This window comes from Pseudoliparis swirei, chromosome 8, assembly GCF_029220125.1.
Source record: "Pseudoliparis swirei isolate HS2019 ecotype Mariana Trench chromosome 8, NWPU_hadal_v1, whole genome shotgun sequence".
In the NCBI taxonomy this organism is placed as follows: domain Eukaryota; kingdom Metazoa; phylum Chordata; class Actinopteri; order Perciformes; family Liparidae; genus Pseudoliparis; species Pseudoliparis swirei.
Window position 1 is genome coordinate 10,556,508 of NC_079395.1, and position 14,968 is coordinate 10,571,475.

The 14,968-nt window shown below is 42.6% G+C and overlaps 1 protein-coding gene across 1 annotated transcript; it reads right to left on the reverse strand.

The window, feature by feature from the left end:
• Nucleotides 1-382: 382 nt before the first annotated feature.
• Nucleotides 383-13,367, reverse strand: LOC130198119 (carboxyl-terminal PDZ ligand of neuronal nitric oxide synthase protein-like). The gene is made up of 10 exons (XM_056421207.1): nt 13,199-13,367; nt 12,365-12,436; nt 10,231-10,323; nt 10,087-10,145; nt 9,888-9,996; nt 7,556-7,685; nt 7,000-7,103; nt 3,015-3,161; nt 1,909-2,077; nt 383-1,641 (listed from the first exon to the last, which is right to left on the reverse strand). The coding sequence occupies exons 1-10, from the start codon at nt 13,301-13,303 to the stop codon at nt 1,133-1,135; spliced, it is 1,497 nt and encodes a 498-aa protein (XP_056277182.1). The 5' UTR covers nt 13,304-13,367; the 3' UTR covers nt 383-1,132.
• Between the last annotated feature and the right edge of the window lie 1,601 nt (nt 13,368-14,968).

Consider the following 14,968-nt stretch of genomic DNA (forward strand, 5'->3'; position numbering starts at 1 on the left):
TGACAAGCTTCAGGGAAAAGATTGGAGGAGAGGTGAGTGAGGGAGAGAAAGAGGGAGAGAGGACGGCCAGAAATAGATTTATCGATTTTGAAAATAATTCAAATATACGTCCTCAATTCAGTGATTCAGATTTCTGGCTCATAGTCAGCGAGGTGGAGCTGCTGCTACAGCTGGCCAGAAGAATATGAAAGAGTTCAGGAGTCTCAGACGTCTCCATCTTTCTGGGAAATGGTACTTCAGGACTTTCCAAGCAATTCATGTGAAGGGTGGAGAAACAGTGACCAAGCAGTTTATGGTTGCCGCAGTAGAGCATTAACACACAATACTTACGGTACGTGGTACATCGCACACAGTGAGATGTTTTCTTTGAGACACAGCATCACCCAGTCAGAAAGCTTTTAATAATATGAAACACTACAGAATGAATTAAATCATGGGATGCATTCTGTGCGATGCATATAAGTTAATGAAACGATATACAATGTATTGAAAAGAGAAAAATAGACAGAGATACATATTCATTTTTTAACCCACGTGTAATTACAGATAACACGTCATTGCAAGCATTACGGTTTTAATTTTCACACAATAAAATGTGTTTGCATAACCAGACCAACTTGGCAAAAGGGTCTTCTCTTCACAGATCTTCCTTTGAAAACAGAATAAACGACCACGTTCAAGCCGGATTTGTCACAACTCCATGAACACAGACACAACCACAGTGTAACAAGCCTGGCGAGTCAGGAGACCAAACGGATGTAAGGTACAACGATCATCAAACTGCCACACACATATGTAACGCACATACTAACAGACAGCAGAGGTTTACAGGGAGGCGGAGCCTGAACCACTGCAGTGTTTATACCATCTGAATAAGGCTGCACTGGGCCAAATCCCTTTCTAGAAGTACACCTAATTGTTTTTCTTTTGGGGGGAGGGATGTTGGAACCTTAAACATTATATGAGCACATTTATCAATTCAGTTACACGTTCTGCATCTCTCGCCCTCAACTCCAAACAGGAGGTGAGCAGTTTATTGATGTCACAATACATGAAGTCCTTCAGATTCCGAATTTCATCTGTTTCCCATTGGGCTGGTGCGTGGGTGCAATGTGCAGCGTCAAGAGCACCACTACACAGCCACCTCATCTCCCAAGGAGTCCGGCAGACACTCTGTGTTCAGCACGTTTAAAAGTCGAGCTGCGCCGTCAGACCCCGCTCCCTCCCCCTGACCCCAGCTGTCCCGGTCATCGCTCTCATCTGTGTTTGATTCGTACTCCGATCCGATCCCTGACTCTCTAAACCGGAGCAGCTCCAGGGCTCCCAAGATCTGCTCCCCGAGCGGCGAGCTTTCATCCGGGGCTCCGTCGCTGGGAGTCTCCCCTGTGTCCTGGCCCTGCTCCTGGATGTCCAGCCCGCGGGAGGAGAAGCGGAAGCACTCGAGCCGAACTCCAGTGCTGAGCCCCAGAGGGCTGGTGTCGGTGCCCCAAGTGCCTGGAGAGCAGGGCTCGAGGAGGGCGGAGACCCAGGGACTGTCACTCATCTGGACCTGGGATGGAGCTGCCAAAGGGCCCGTGGATGAAGAAGAGCTGGGGGGCTTGGGGCGGAAAGTGATCTCCAGAAGACTGTCCTGGGAGCCCACTGAGGACAGAGAGAAGTGATGTCCAAGACACATTTAAACAGAGCTACGAGACATGAGAAAAAAAAGGGATAATTAATGACATGAAGTGGGAAAAGAAGCCCTAACGACAGCGAAGGAGGAACACTAAGAAAGTGATGATGGGGAAAGCAAAAAAAACAACATAGGATTATATTTGTAGATAATAAAACAAGGAAATAGTTGATGATTTGTAGCAACCCCCAAAAAAATAAAACTCTAAATGAGAAAGAAAGCAGATTTCCACTCACTAGATGTTAATTGGCCGGCAGCTTTAAGCTCCAGTTCCTGGATCTGTTTGACCAGAAGGGAAATGTGCTGCAGCAGGTCGGTGTTCTGCTGCAGCAGCCTCTGCACTCTGGCCTGGGTTTCAGTCCGCGCACACACCTCCACCGACAGCTGCTCCTGGAGGACATGGACCTGCACCAACACACACACACACACCAGTAAGAGGAAACCTGCTCATTAAATTCCACGATAGCTCTTAAATTTGGAGTTTGCGAGGTCAAAAGTTTCACTCTTTAAACAGTAATGACTGAAAGAAAAAGCCTTTTTATTTCCCCAGAGGACATATTAAAGGAGACCGGCTGAAGCCAACACATCAGCATTATGAATCAACATCTGCCGAAGAGATTTGTTCAATGTTAGCTGTAAACTCTAAAACTCAAAGATGCTTTGTTTCAAATCTTCAAAAGGCCATGAATCCACGAATCAGACATATTTGAATTGATGTGTTTAGAGGAATGAAAGAGGTGAGAATGTAATTATCTGAAAGGCCTCACCACATCCTATTAAACACACGGCTTATTGAAAATGGAAACAGTGCATCACTCTATTATGTGCTGTATTGTTGTGTGTCGAGCTTCACAGCGTTTTTGAATAATTCTAATTCGGGGATTTTGATGTTGTTCCTTTGGTTGTCAGACACTCATCAAACAAACATGCTCTTAAAATATATGTTTTTATGTGCGTCTCTCGGTCATTGGTCGGTCCACCACTTTGGTCCAGTCTTAGACATCTTAGCAAATACCGGATGGATTGCCATGAAAGTTTAAGAAGTTTGATTCCCAGAGGTTAAAAACCTTTGACTTTGATGATACCTTGATTCCTCTACCATCACCAGCAGTTTAAAATGTGTGGGTTTTAGTTTAATTTTTCAACAACAAATTTGCACACATGTATGTCCTCCTCAGGAGGAAGAATACTGTTTTTGGTGATTGCGTTTGAATACATTTGGTAAACTGTAAACCCAAATGAGGTCATGACTCATGAGGCATTTCATCAGGAACGTTTCATATGTATATATATATATGGTCCCAGGTGTGGTACCACAGGATACCATCATTGCCATCAGTACCTGCTCTGAAGCTGCCAGTGCCTGTTGTTCCTGCTGCTGCAGTTGTTTCTGGAGGAGCTGGACCTGGAGCTCCGCTTCTGCCGACTGACCCGACACAGAGGCCCCAAGGATGGGGGAGCCCAGCAAGAGAGACGGGCCACCAGACACCTAACATGGATAACAGTCGATTTGGTCCTACTTCTAATGGCATCATTAATTTAACTGTGAGGTTTTATTTTCTGGGTCTCTGAAGTGATCAAACACCCACAAGATTACAATTCATCCGGAGAAATGCAAAAATAGGCATCACAGACCATAACATAATTTCTATGTAATTGTTGTACCTGCAGTGGCAGAAAAACAAATAATTTTGCACATTACAACTATAAATAAAGTGAATACAAAACAATATCACAGTAGGAGTACACATGGCAGTGGTTGTGCTGTATGGGAAGAAAATAACTGTTAAGTATAGGGTGAGATAGCCAACAATCCAAAGCAATGTAGTAACAGTGGAAACATAATGACAAGCTTGTGTGGATAGTAACACATCTAAAGAAGTGGGTTTAAAGCTGACAGCCTCTCTCTCTCTGCCGGTCTGAGCTCCTTGGGGGGAAGAGGCAGTGAAGACCGTCTCCTGTTCTAATGGAAAAATCCACAAATGAGATATCACCATTACTGCTTGAAGATATTCTGTCATAGATCCTTAAAACCTAGATAGTCCCTTCATTCAGTGCTACTTCAGTGAGTTAATTAATGTATAACATTATTCCAAAATAACCTCCAATTGCTCAAAGGTGTGCTTTCCTTGTTCTTTTTGTATTGTTAAAGGAGAGAGCTGCAGAGATTAATGCTATATCCAGCATGTCAAGTTGTTTAAAAAGAGATGACCTGAAGGATGAGTTGTATTTACAATATACACACTGTGGTTTCTCTTCCAAGGCTGCTGTCGATAGGATTTTATATTGACGTCTGCTTTCGTCATAGATGTCTACTGCAGGAATAAGAGCCTGGTCTTTGGTTTTCAGCGGCTGACAGCCAGGGGCGAAAGTAATGAATCAAATTTAAAGTTGGTCCTGGAACACACTCTAGGCCACTATACTTGGAGGCCACTTTTTGAGTATTTAAAAAAAAAAAAGTTAGTGGGTCTACTTTATTCTTTTACTTGAAACTTATTTTTGTCTCAATAAAAAGTAATGTAATGGAAAAAAGGAAGTTTATCTGTGAAAAACCCTGTTAGTCCTGTGTCTGTCTGCCCAGTGTCTGTTGATTGTTCATTCCTTTCAGCTGCGCTCAGCCACTCCTCTGCCTCCCTGATTGCCCATGCCCTACACCTGTGGTTTTCCCCCTTTTATACACCCCCATTCTTTCACTTGTCCAGATTGTTGTTTAGTCCTGTTTGTAACCCGCTGATTGGCTCGTTGAGGCAAAGTATATAGTTGGCCAATCCAGGACCAGAGGCTTAGATAAGTATTCGGGTCAAAGCAGGTCACTTCTTGTTCTGAGTGCCGTACTGGACAGCAGGGTGTACGTGACCGATGTTCACTAGAGTATTGATTTCTTGTGCAGTTGCAATATGCTACCTTCACGCTTAGCATATCGTCTTAAATGCTAGACCCTCGTTTTGTTTGGTTGCTGCTATTTTTGTGTTAAATTAACTGTTCTTTGTGACCTTTTGTAGGTCAGGTTTTTTGTTGATGTGGTCAGGAGCCGAGGGATCACAAATTGCTATCGGATGGCGAGCTACCCAGTGAGCTGAGGACAGCCAGGCCCTCTCCTTGACGCAAGTGTGACTGGAATGAACTGAAATGGACGACGTGGATGACTGTCCACACTAACACATTTTTTTTTTCCATTATAAATGTATATTTATGAATTGATTTCTTTCATGAATACAAACCAGTAAAACCCTTAAAACTGAACTATCTGATTTGGTGTTTTCTCCAATTCAGTGAAATAAATTTGGTTTCACTTTTACCAAGACTGCCTGTTTCCTCTGCAGCTATAAGCTTTTGCCTCAACACACCCCGTGACTTATTAATGAATCGTTGTCTATAAATGAGGAAACTGTCATACAATCATGATGTAACCATAGACTGTATATGGAAGAAGAATTATAATGATTGTTGAGCCTGGAGCAGATCGAGGAGGATATCGCTCTTTCAGACGGCTGACTACTAACTCGCTGCAATATTGGTTTCCAAGATACACAACATGGCTGAAGTCCTCCAGAGGAGAACATCAATGTTGCTAGGCAACGTGGTAGTGTGTGTCCGTTACATGTTTGGCTTGGTGATGTTTCACTCTTGTCTGCATGAATCATCAGATTGTTTAATTTGTGAGTCAGGCCATTATTTCTTTTTGGCGGAGTGCGGGTGCCAAGAGTTATTTAATTGTTCATACTTGTTTATTGTATGAGTTTTGTCTCTTTGCTCTTTAAGGCCACACTGAGGATGGCAATTGTATAATTGATAATCACGTGCGTGCACAGGCTGCCATGTTTCTGTGAATCAAAGCAATTAAGGGCTCTGTGGTGCGACGCAAGATGAAATGTTAATGCACTCTATTGTGTTGTATAATTGCCTTTAATGGTATATATCCTGTCTTATCTCCCCCCCATTAACTTTCAAAAGTGTAACATCAGTAAGGTTTACTCATGTTTGAACTGACAAACTGTTTTACTTGTACTTGACTGAAATGTCTTTGAAGGCATGTTTTATGTGAGTAAAGTAAAAACATTAAACATCTCTCTTTAGATGCTATATGCTCCACGATGTTCACCAGCAAACAGCTAACAGTGTCCGATGCTAGGTGTGCAGATGTTTTATAATGTGACTCCTTTCACATGCATGTTATTTGATCCATTGTTGATGTAAATATATTTATTACAGCGTCTTTAAGTTGTATTCTAATTGTTGAGTTGCAGTTTAAGAGCTGGGCACTGAGGATCCACAACACAAGCATATCAAGTCAGTCATTTTGCTCTCATGCCAAATTAATCTCTGGTCTAGAGTAGCATCATTTCATCTAATTGCGAAGTTGGTGTGTTTATGCAGATTGAATCTCTAAATAGATCTACTGACTGGATGAGCTGCTGCCCACTGGACAGGTGTTATGACTCACACCATTATGCTGTGAGAAGAACAGCCTGAATGACACGACTTATCGGAGATGGGAGATCAATACGGTGGACGCACTTGTCATTAATGCTCGACTGAAGGACGCGTGACCTTCAGATCACACACAGATCGTGACATGAAATACTGCTGTTTGACTGTGGCAGAATTCTAAAAAAACATTATTTATAAAATTAAACAAAGCATGTTTTATTGTTCTCAGGTAACCATTTAATTAAATCTAATAATTAACTTCCAACACAACTATAAAGCGCCATAGAGACTGATAATGAGAATACAGTTATCAATATTGAAGAGGTTCGTGGAGCATTTCTTCACAAACAACCCTTGAAGACGCCGTTGCTCCCTTGTGGCATCTGCTCCTCTTCATACAACCAAACATTCATCATGACCTGAGCTGCACAATTATTTATTACTGGGACATTTCTGACTAAGAATCAAAATGTTTCAGAATATTGGATGATACGCGCTGCCAGATTACAACATGTTTATACTCCGATGTTTCCTCTGAAGGAATGAATATATGTAAATGCAGCGGGGACCAAGAGACAGATCTATCTACTTGTTTTATTTATTTCATTGACATATGTAGTTGATTAATCATTTAAAGGGAAACCCCAGTTATTAAGTATTTTACATATTGGACATTTGTTGCTGTTTTCTTTATAATTGTATGGTATAGATAATTGGTAGTAAGAATGTGTTTGTTGCAGCTATTTATTTTTGCTGACGTGCTACAGTGGAGACGTAAGGATCCATAAAGTAGGCACTGCAGGGCGGTTTTCATCTATGTTTACAATGGAGTGAGAACATGGAGAGGTTTTGTAAGAGCACCAATGGAATGATTTGAAAGGACTTCTGTAATCTACCTTCTCATTACTCTTCTCCAGGTCGGATGAAGAGACGCACTCGATGCTCTCCTCTGTAGTGGCTTCAAGGTCGGTCTCTTCTGACAACGCAAACCTCTTCTTTGCTGCAGAGAGAGAGCCATATAACGGAGAACTTGCATACGGCTCTTTCTTTAAATGGTTTTGTAGTTTACAACATATCTAGAGGCAGTGACAGCCACGGCAGAAGCCCACACACAAGCAAGGTCTTTGATCAATGGATGGCCCCGACCCACCAAGACAAAGCTGCGGCAGGGCGAGCTGCTGGAAAAAAAAAAGATCTGCAGTGGTGGATAATGACATCTTTTCTCGAGGTGTGCTTAGTTGCCACTGCATGTTTCTGTAGGCTCTCGGGGTTTGAGTTTGTGATGGAGAGAAAGCAAGAGATAGAGACAAAGAGAAGGCCTTGGGAGTTTGTGTGTTGCTGTGTGAGGAGATGAAAAGAGATTGTGTTTCTACGTGTGACGGAGGAGAAAGATGGAGAAGATATAGGGAGAAGGGGATATGTGGATGCAATTTGTGTGTGTGTGTGCGTCACCTGGCACTGCCTCCGATTCCTCCGCCTTCCCCTCCTCATCCTCCTGGTCATCACTTTTCTGCTGCTGGGTCAGCTGGTGACACACATCGAACGCCTGCCCCACCGTTCGCACGATCTTCATAGCCTGTGACTGCAAAGATAGAGGAAAAGTGTGTCGGGGTGTCGAGAGCAGGGCGGGGGAAGCAGCGGCAGGAGCACAGTGAGGGAGGATGCAAAAATGAACGGGCAGTCGGGGAGAAAATGAGATGCAAGAAGAGCTGCATAGGAAATGTAGAGATGAACTTGTGTGTGCACATGTTCAAAGATGAAATATGAAAAATAGTAGCGGGAAGAAATGGGGAATGTGGTGGCAGAATGGCAGGTGAAAAGTGATGACGCAGGGAAAGAGGTGGTGAGATCGGAAGATATTAGAAGCAGATTGTCCTCGTCTTTTTGCTTTGCATACATTGTGCTGTCATGGTGATGGATTGGTCTATTTTAGAGGCAAGTGACTTTGAATGCAGAGGGAGTGAAGATTGAGTTTGTTATTGCTGGAAGCTCGGTATGTGTGTCAGCATCATCAGGTCATCAGAGACAGTTAAAGAAATTAGTAAACTCCTACTTTAAATTATACAATCGCAATGTTTACCATCAATATGTATTGCTATTCCCTCCCTGTATTTTTTTTTATCCATGTATGGCTTGTTTAACTTGTGTTGTAGAGCTGCATTGATTGGTCAGTTAATGGTCAATAAATCAGAAACTACTTTAATGATTGAATTATATTTTTGTGTACTGCCTTAAATGAGGCACACGGGCAAGTAAATTCAATGTGACCTTTAACGCAGCAGCACTTCTAAAGCTGTAATATGAAGTCCATGTCCTTTCTAAATCCCACTGAAGATGAGTTTGTGTTTTCTATATTGAATAGTGACAGAAGCGAGATTTGCAATGAATGTTTTGTCATCTGCCTCTGGAGGATGATCCTGCCTCGAGGCATTCAGTCAACATGTCAATGTAACTCAAGCCTGAAAGCAGTTCAATCCAGTGAAATAGCAAAAAATAAGAAAAACACAGGAATAAAATGATGAAAATAATTTCTGAAATTGCAATTTGCTCCATTGATTTCTTTTAGTTTCTAAATTGTCAGTTTAAACTACCAGCCCTCCCAAGGCCAAGCACAAAAGTCTCCGTCGGTGCACTGAGCCGATTGTCTCAGCCCTGTTGGGCCGTAACATGCCGTGATGAAAATAAATCAAATCTCCTCTTATCAGCTGGTCCATCTCCTCCTAGTCGGCACACATGCTTGGTCTGCAACACCAAGATTAGGCTCCGTGGCCCCGGGGAGCTGGTCCACCACTCGGCGTGTCCCTGGCCTTGTTGTGGGTGTCTTGGTGAAAATGTCTCAAACCTCTGAAAAAAGCCCCATTTCTTTTCTCTTCCCACCAGGATGATTAGTATTCAGCTTCACTCAGTCACTGTCAGACTGGTATCCACGGTGAAGGGATGGGAGCCAACCTCACTGGTGCTCTGTCTTTATCACGGATGAATAAAATGTGCCTGCTTTATATGCAGATATGTGAAGATTCATAAGCACACAAGGGGTCTGACTCTCAGATTTGCCATATGTGAGGGCCAACAGGAGAATATATTAGAGACAACAAGATCATTAGAATCTGTGTGCAAAGCATGGAGCTGAAAACTAAATAATTTGATAGGCAGGCAGTGATTACAGGGAGAACGACGCTCACCATCTTAAAATACCAACATCTACAACAATTCTAAAACCGACACTGCGTTTGTCGTCTCTTGATACTTTGCAGCCTCCTTAGCATGACCTGTTGCTCTCTTTTGGGAGACATGCTTACGTTTTCTGACCGGGAGTTGGATGAGAAGATGATACCCCTCTCGTGTCTGTGAGATAAAAATGAATGCATTTTTTAACAGCTGTATATGGCTAACCCTGTATGGATGTGATATGATTGGGCTCAGGTTAAACCCTTTGTAAAGCATGAACAAATGCATATTAAGAATAAATGCCATAGAACTTTCTTCTATTATGTTTGAAAATGATTTAAATTGATACATCTAGGAAGGAATAAATAAGAATTCCTTTAAAAAACTCAATCTTCTTCCATCAACAATTTCGGACGAAGCAAAGCTACTTATTTATTTATTCGCCCTTTTAAAATAGGCCTCTACAGCCCTTTTTATTTCAAACATAGCACTTTGGAGATGGCTCACTCTTCAGCTACGAGTGAGCCATCTCCAAAGTGCCTTTACCATCTCTGTCGGTTGACAGCAAGTCAAATAAAGAATATCATCGACTTATCTTGAACATGAGCAGACTTACTTTCCTCTTTGACTTGAACACATTGCAGCGGAAAATGTTGCTCTGTCCTTCCCTCGCTATGTAACTGAAGATCTTCAAGTCTTGGGCATCATGTGAGACATAGAAGATCCTGTGAAAGGAATGCGATACACGATTGTTCATCATGTTGGTTACTTGCTGCCAGGTTAGTTGGTGTCTTTGAAAAATATGTAATACCTACCTGTAGATGGGATCCTCTGTGACTAAGATCGTATCGTCATCCCATGACCATCCTTTTCTCTGTTTAGATACAAAGACACATGTGGGCTGACAAAAGTGTCGCAAAGATTGTCATTTATATAAAGTTGCATAATACAGGACTAACCTTCCTCTTTTTGCGCATAATCACTTTGACAAAATCAGTAGATATGACAATGTTGACCTTCTTTTTCTTTATATTCTTCAGTTTGAATTCATACTGTGAAAAAAAGAAGAAGTTTAAATTGACATTTAAGGTTGGCTAAAAAGCTAACTCTAAAGTTAATTCAAACCAAACCGATTATTATGCAAGGTGTGACTAGCGTTAAATACCATACAAGTCCGCTAAGATGGAGCCCTTTACACGAGAGACATTACATGTTTGAACAGAGGGAATGGATCATGCAGAAAGCAGATATTTCTGACAATTTTCCTCTTGGGGTAAATGTGAGATGAGTAAACACCGTCAGTTTCTGCTTCTGGGAGCTGTTTAAGCTTTCAAAGTCAGACTTCCCAGAGGGAGGCAGACATGTGTGGGACACTTTCATCCTCTCCGTGATTAATGCTCGAGTCTGTTCTTGGATATTCTGTCATCCTTTCTTGGGTTTGTGTAAAAAAAAATAAGGAAACCTAATGATTGTCTTTTATTTTCAGTAGAATTGGAACTGTCCTAAGACTCTTATCGTGATATTTCAGAAAAAAGGAAGATCTCACAGGAAGTCAAGAACGGGGATCGTTTTGACCAACAAAGCAAGTCGTATCTGGGGATTTAAGTCCTGATGAAGCTGCTGCAGTTTATCTATACGCCTGTGTGACCTGTGTCACATCCTGCAGAAAAGCATCTCATGAGTAGAATCAATGGGCCTCATTCCTTGTCCTATGCTCTTATCTAGTTGATCAGTCTTATTGTTTCCTCTGTTTTCGAGGCTCAGGTGAAGGATGCAACTCCCACAATGTGTATGTGTTACCCAGGCCAAAGCAACCATACGTTAACTGGGACGGGAGGACCATCCATCTCCACACACTCTGCTGTCGGAGATGAAGTGGAGCACATTAAGTGTTTATGTTGATACATTTTCATGCACATCCGCCCCCAAGCATAACTAATGCTCCACAGCCTCACCTCTCTCTCACCTCTCCCTCTCTTTCTTCTTCAAGGACCAGTCAGCTTTTGAATATTCAGAGTCCGTCTACTCAGAAGCAGAGGCTCTTAATTGCTGTGCCATTCCGGCACTCACAAAGCAACCCCAACTTTTTAACACAGTTGCTTTTATGTTATCATCTTTAATCTCGGCCATGTCTAATATCACGCTGTTTACTGTATTTGCATCTATTTATTCGTCTTTTAATGCATTTTTATTTCTTAAATCAGTTTTTCTCCTTCCAATTATATTGTTTTACTTTAAAGCTTTGCAGAAAAGCATTTTGTCTTCAGATAAAAGATTGATAACACAATGATTGTGTTTAGGGACGGATGAAAAAGATCCATGACATGGTTTTGTCCATCGATGTTTTCAACAGCCCTTAGAACACCTTGTGCATCGTGTGGCTACTTTCTTTCCCTGTTTGAGCTGCTTTCAAAAGCTCTTTAATAATGCATTATGAGAAAGAATGTAAACAATCTGAAATTGTTGAGATTCATGAAGCATATATGAAGAAAGGACATTTAAACAGCATCACTAGATCTTTGCCAGTACAAGCAAATGGCCATTATACTGCACTGTGCATGAGGGATCAGGATTAAGTGATTCCTGGGTCTAATAGGCGATGTGGCTGACCTCCGACGGACTCAGGGACTTGGCCTTCAGATTAGATCCAACAGCTGACAAGCAGCTAAATCCTCTCCTCCCTGTGCTTCTCTGTAACACCGCAGTGATGTTTAAATGACACGGCTTTGCAGTGTTTCCTGTGGCCTTGTCTGCTCTGAGGGCCTTGAGAGTGGACGGTCTTTCAGGCGGCGTCGTATATAAACCTGCACCCTGTACGCTCCCTCGGTCATAACATTCGAGTGGTCCTATGAATTGTGCTGTGATTTAAACCGCTACTGACAACCCACTGAATCTGCCGAGTGTGTCGTGACACAGACTTTGTGTTTGTGTGCAACAAGGATGTTGAGGAGAGTAAGGAGTCTCTAGATGGAGAGAGTAAATGTTCATGCCCCCGCATCAATCACTGATGCTTAATGTGTAGAGACTGCTGTTGTCACAGGAGTCAAGTTCAGCCGTCTGGCTCAGGGAGGTCACACATTTAAAGTTTCTTACTCTGATTCTCCTCATTGCAGCAACTATCTCCATGCGGCTCCCAGGGCGGCCCACCTCCAAACTGCCAATGTACTGCAAAATGTAAGAGAAAGGTTTGAAGATTGACAGTTCGAGGGAATGAATGCCACTGATTACTGGGGCGGTAACGTGTGATTGCCATTGTAGTTTTGACAGCTTTTTCAGACATTTTGGGAAATCATTACAAGCTGGAGCTGCAACGATTAGTCGGATCATCAATCCATATCAAATGAACAGTTTTGATCAGTTATCCAATTTTCATCAAGTGTATCACACATTTGCTGGTTTCAGCCTCTTAAAAAGAAGAATGAGCTGCTTTGCATTGTCTTGAATTATAGTAAATGTAATACTTCTGGGATTTACACTGTTGTTCAGACAAAACAAGACATGTAATACTATCACATTGGGCTTAATGAAATGGACATTTTCTAGTTTTTTGATATTTTGTAGACTACATGATCACTTAATTATTAATTACATTACATTACATTATTCTTCACTCATCTAAATTATGTCCAAATGATATAATGAAAACAAATGTCAGAAATCATCAAGTTATCAGTTAAAGCAACACTTCTCTGCAGGTGAGATGCAATGATTCATTCTCAAACCTTTCAAAGTAATGCAAAGTGGACATAAATGTAAAGTATTATAAGGGCAACAAGCACCCTCAACATAAACCCATGACATGTATCGTGGTTGTTTTTACAGTCGCAGTGACACGAACAGCCCTCCTTGTAACGTTGTACACAGCCGGTTACAACCCACCGCTCCCGTACTGCCACCCAGAAAGTATCTGTTGCAGAGGGTCCTTACCTTTGCCTCGAAGCAGACCCCATGCTTAAACACCTCGTCGTTGTGCATGGGGATCCTCAAATCCTGCGCGTCATCCACTAAATTGTACTTGGTTACCTCTGGCATCGCTTCAATATGAGCGGACTCGCGCCGGACTCCCGTTTCACCACCGCGCCAGAGTACCTGCAGATATGCGCATCACCTGCGGCGCTGCTCCCTCCGCACTCTCTCGCCGTCACACCGGAGGTCATCCGGGTTGAGGCGCTCCGGCCGCTGCGGATAGGTCGGCTGATGGTTTCAATTAACGCGCTGGTCGTTGTGCGTTACGTGCACTTACCGACCCGCTCCCTCCTCGTCTGAGACTCCACGGAGAAGCTGTACACACCACCGCCGCCGGGGGTCCCGATGACGCACGGATCTCAATCTATGATTGCTTTTTCCTCGAAGCACCGCGGCATCAATAAGCACTAATTCATCAGAGTGGTCGACCAGTATTCAGAAGCAGTAGGCTCTTATTATCCATTCAACTGGGGGTACAGTCTCAGTCAGAGATGGAGACGGACTCTGCTTGTAAATACTCTATCAGGAGCTACAGCTGGTGTTTGGTTTTAGGACATCTAGTGGCATCACAGGGAACAAACAATTCCCCAAATCACTCACGCCCAGTGGATTCCCGGAGACCCCAGGGGTCCCTGAAGGTCTCATGGGTCTCTTCTGCAATACAAAGGATTAATGTAGCCATTGGTTTTCGAGAAACTCAGCAGAAGTCTGAAACATGACGTTTCCTAAACAAAAACAAGACTCATCAATGCAGCTGTAAGGAGCTGGCAGTGTAACACGTGATGTTAACCTGGTGAAGCTCCACCACATAAAGGCTCCGAGATTTTAGTGGATTCTTCGCAAAGTGCTGACACACTGACACGTTTGACCTTTAACACCTCCTGGTTGCCACAAGCAGTCTGCTCCTGCAGATCCATTATAAAGAAGATTTGTGGAGAAGCAGAACAATGCAACAACTTCTTACAGAGGACAACGACCCCAGGTGACTCCGCAATACAGATACAAAACAAGACATCATTTGCTGAATGGGCATGTATGAAACAACAATGTGAAAACAATGTCACAAAGTGAACGGGGTCGGAGCCGTAGTGATGAAACTACTGAGAATTATCTCAAGAATCTGCAGCAATTCCCTCTTAAGTGCTTTGTTGTGAGTTTCAGCTCATTGTTTAGCAGGTTACTTAAATGCTCACCAGTAGTTCATCCTCCCTGTTTTCTAGGTTTCAGTCACGGCGGGCAGCTTTTAAAAGTAAAAGAAACCCACATGTTCACCAAACCTGCTCCGCACAAGCTGGTGAGCAGAGTGGAGCATGTAGCAGCTAAAGAGAAATCCCTTTGGGGATTTCTGCTGCCCTCTAGTTTTGAAATATAGAACTTATATTTATTGCAGATAATATGGTGAACGTATTAGCAAAAAAATGGCCTGTTCCCAAATCCAACAGATATGGTGCAAGATGTGTATACGTTTATAGTCTGATTACTTTCACCTGATGAAAGTCCAATATGTACTTCCTCGCAGCTCTCGGTCAACTCCAGAGGGAAATATCTGGCTCTGTATAGATGCTGAATGCTCCACGATGTTCACCAGCTATAGTTGCGAACAGTATTTGTCTACTGTTTGGTGTTGAGTAGGTAGCATAGGTGAGGTGTTTAAGAAGATGCTTAAAAAATCCCTGTAAAAATGAGGGGATTTGTATCTGTGGGGTTGTCACTATGAGCAACACTTTTCAC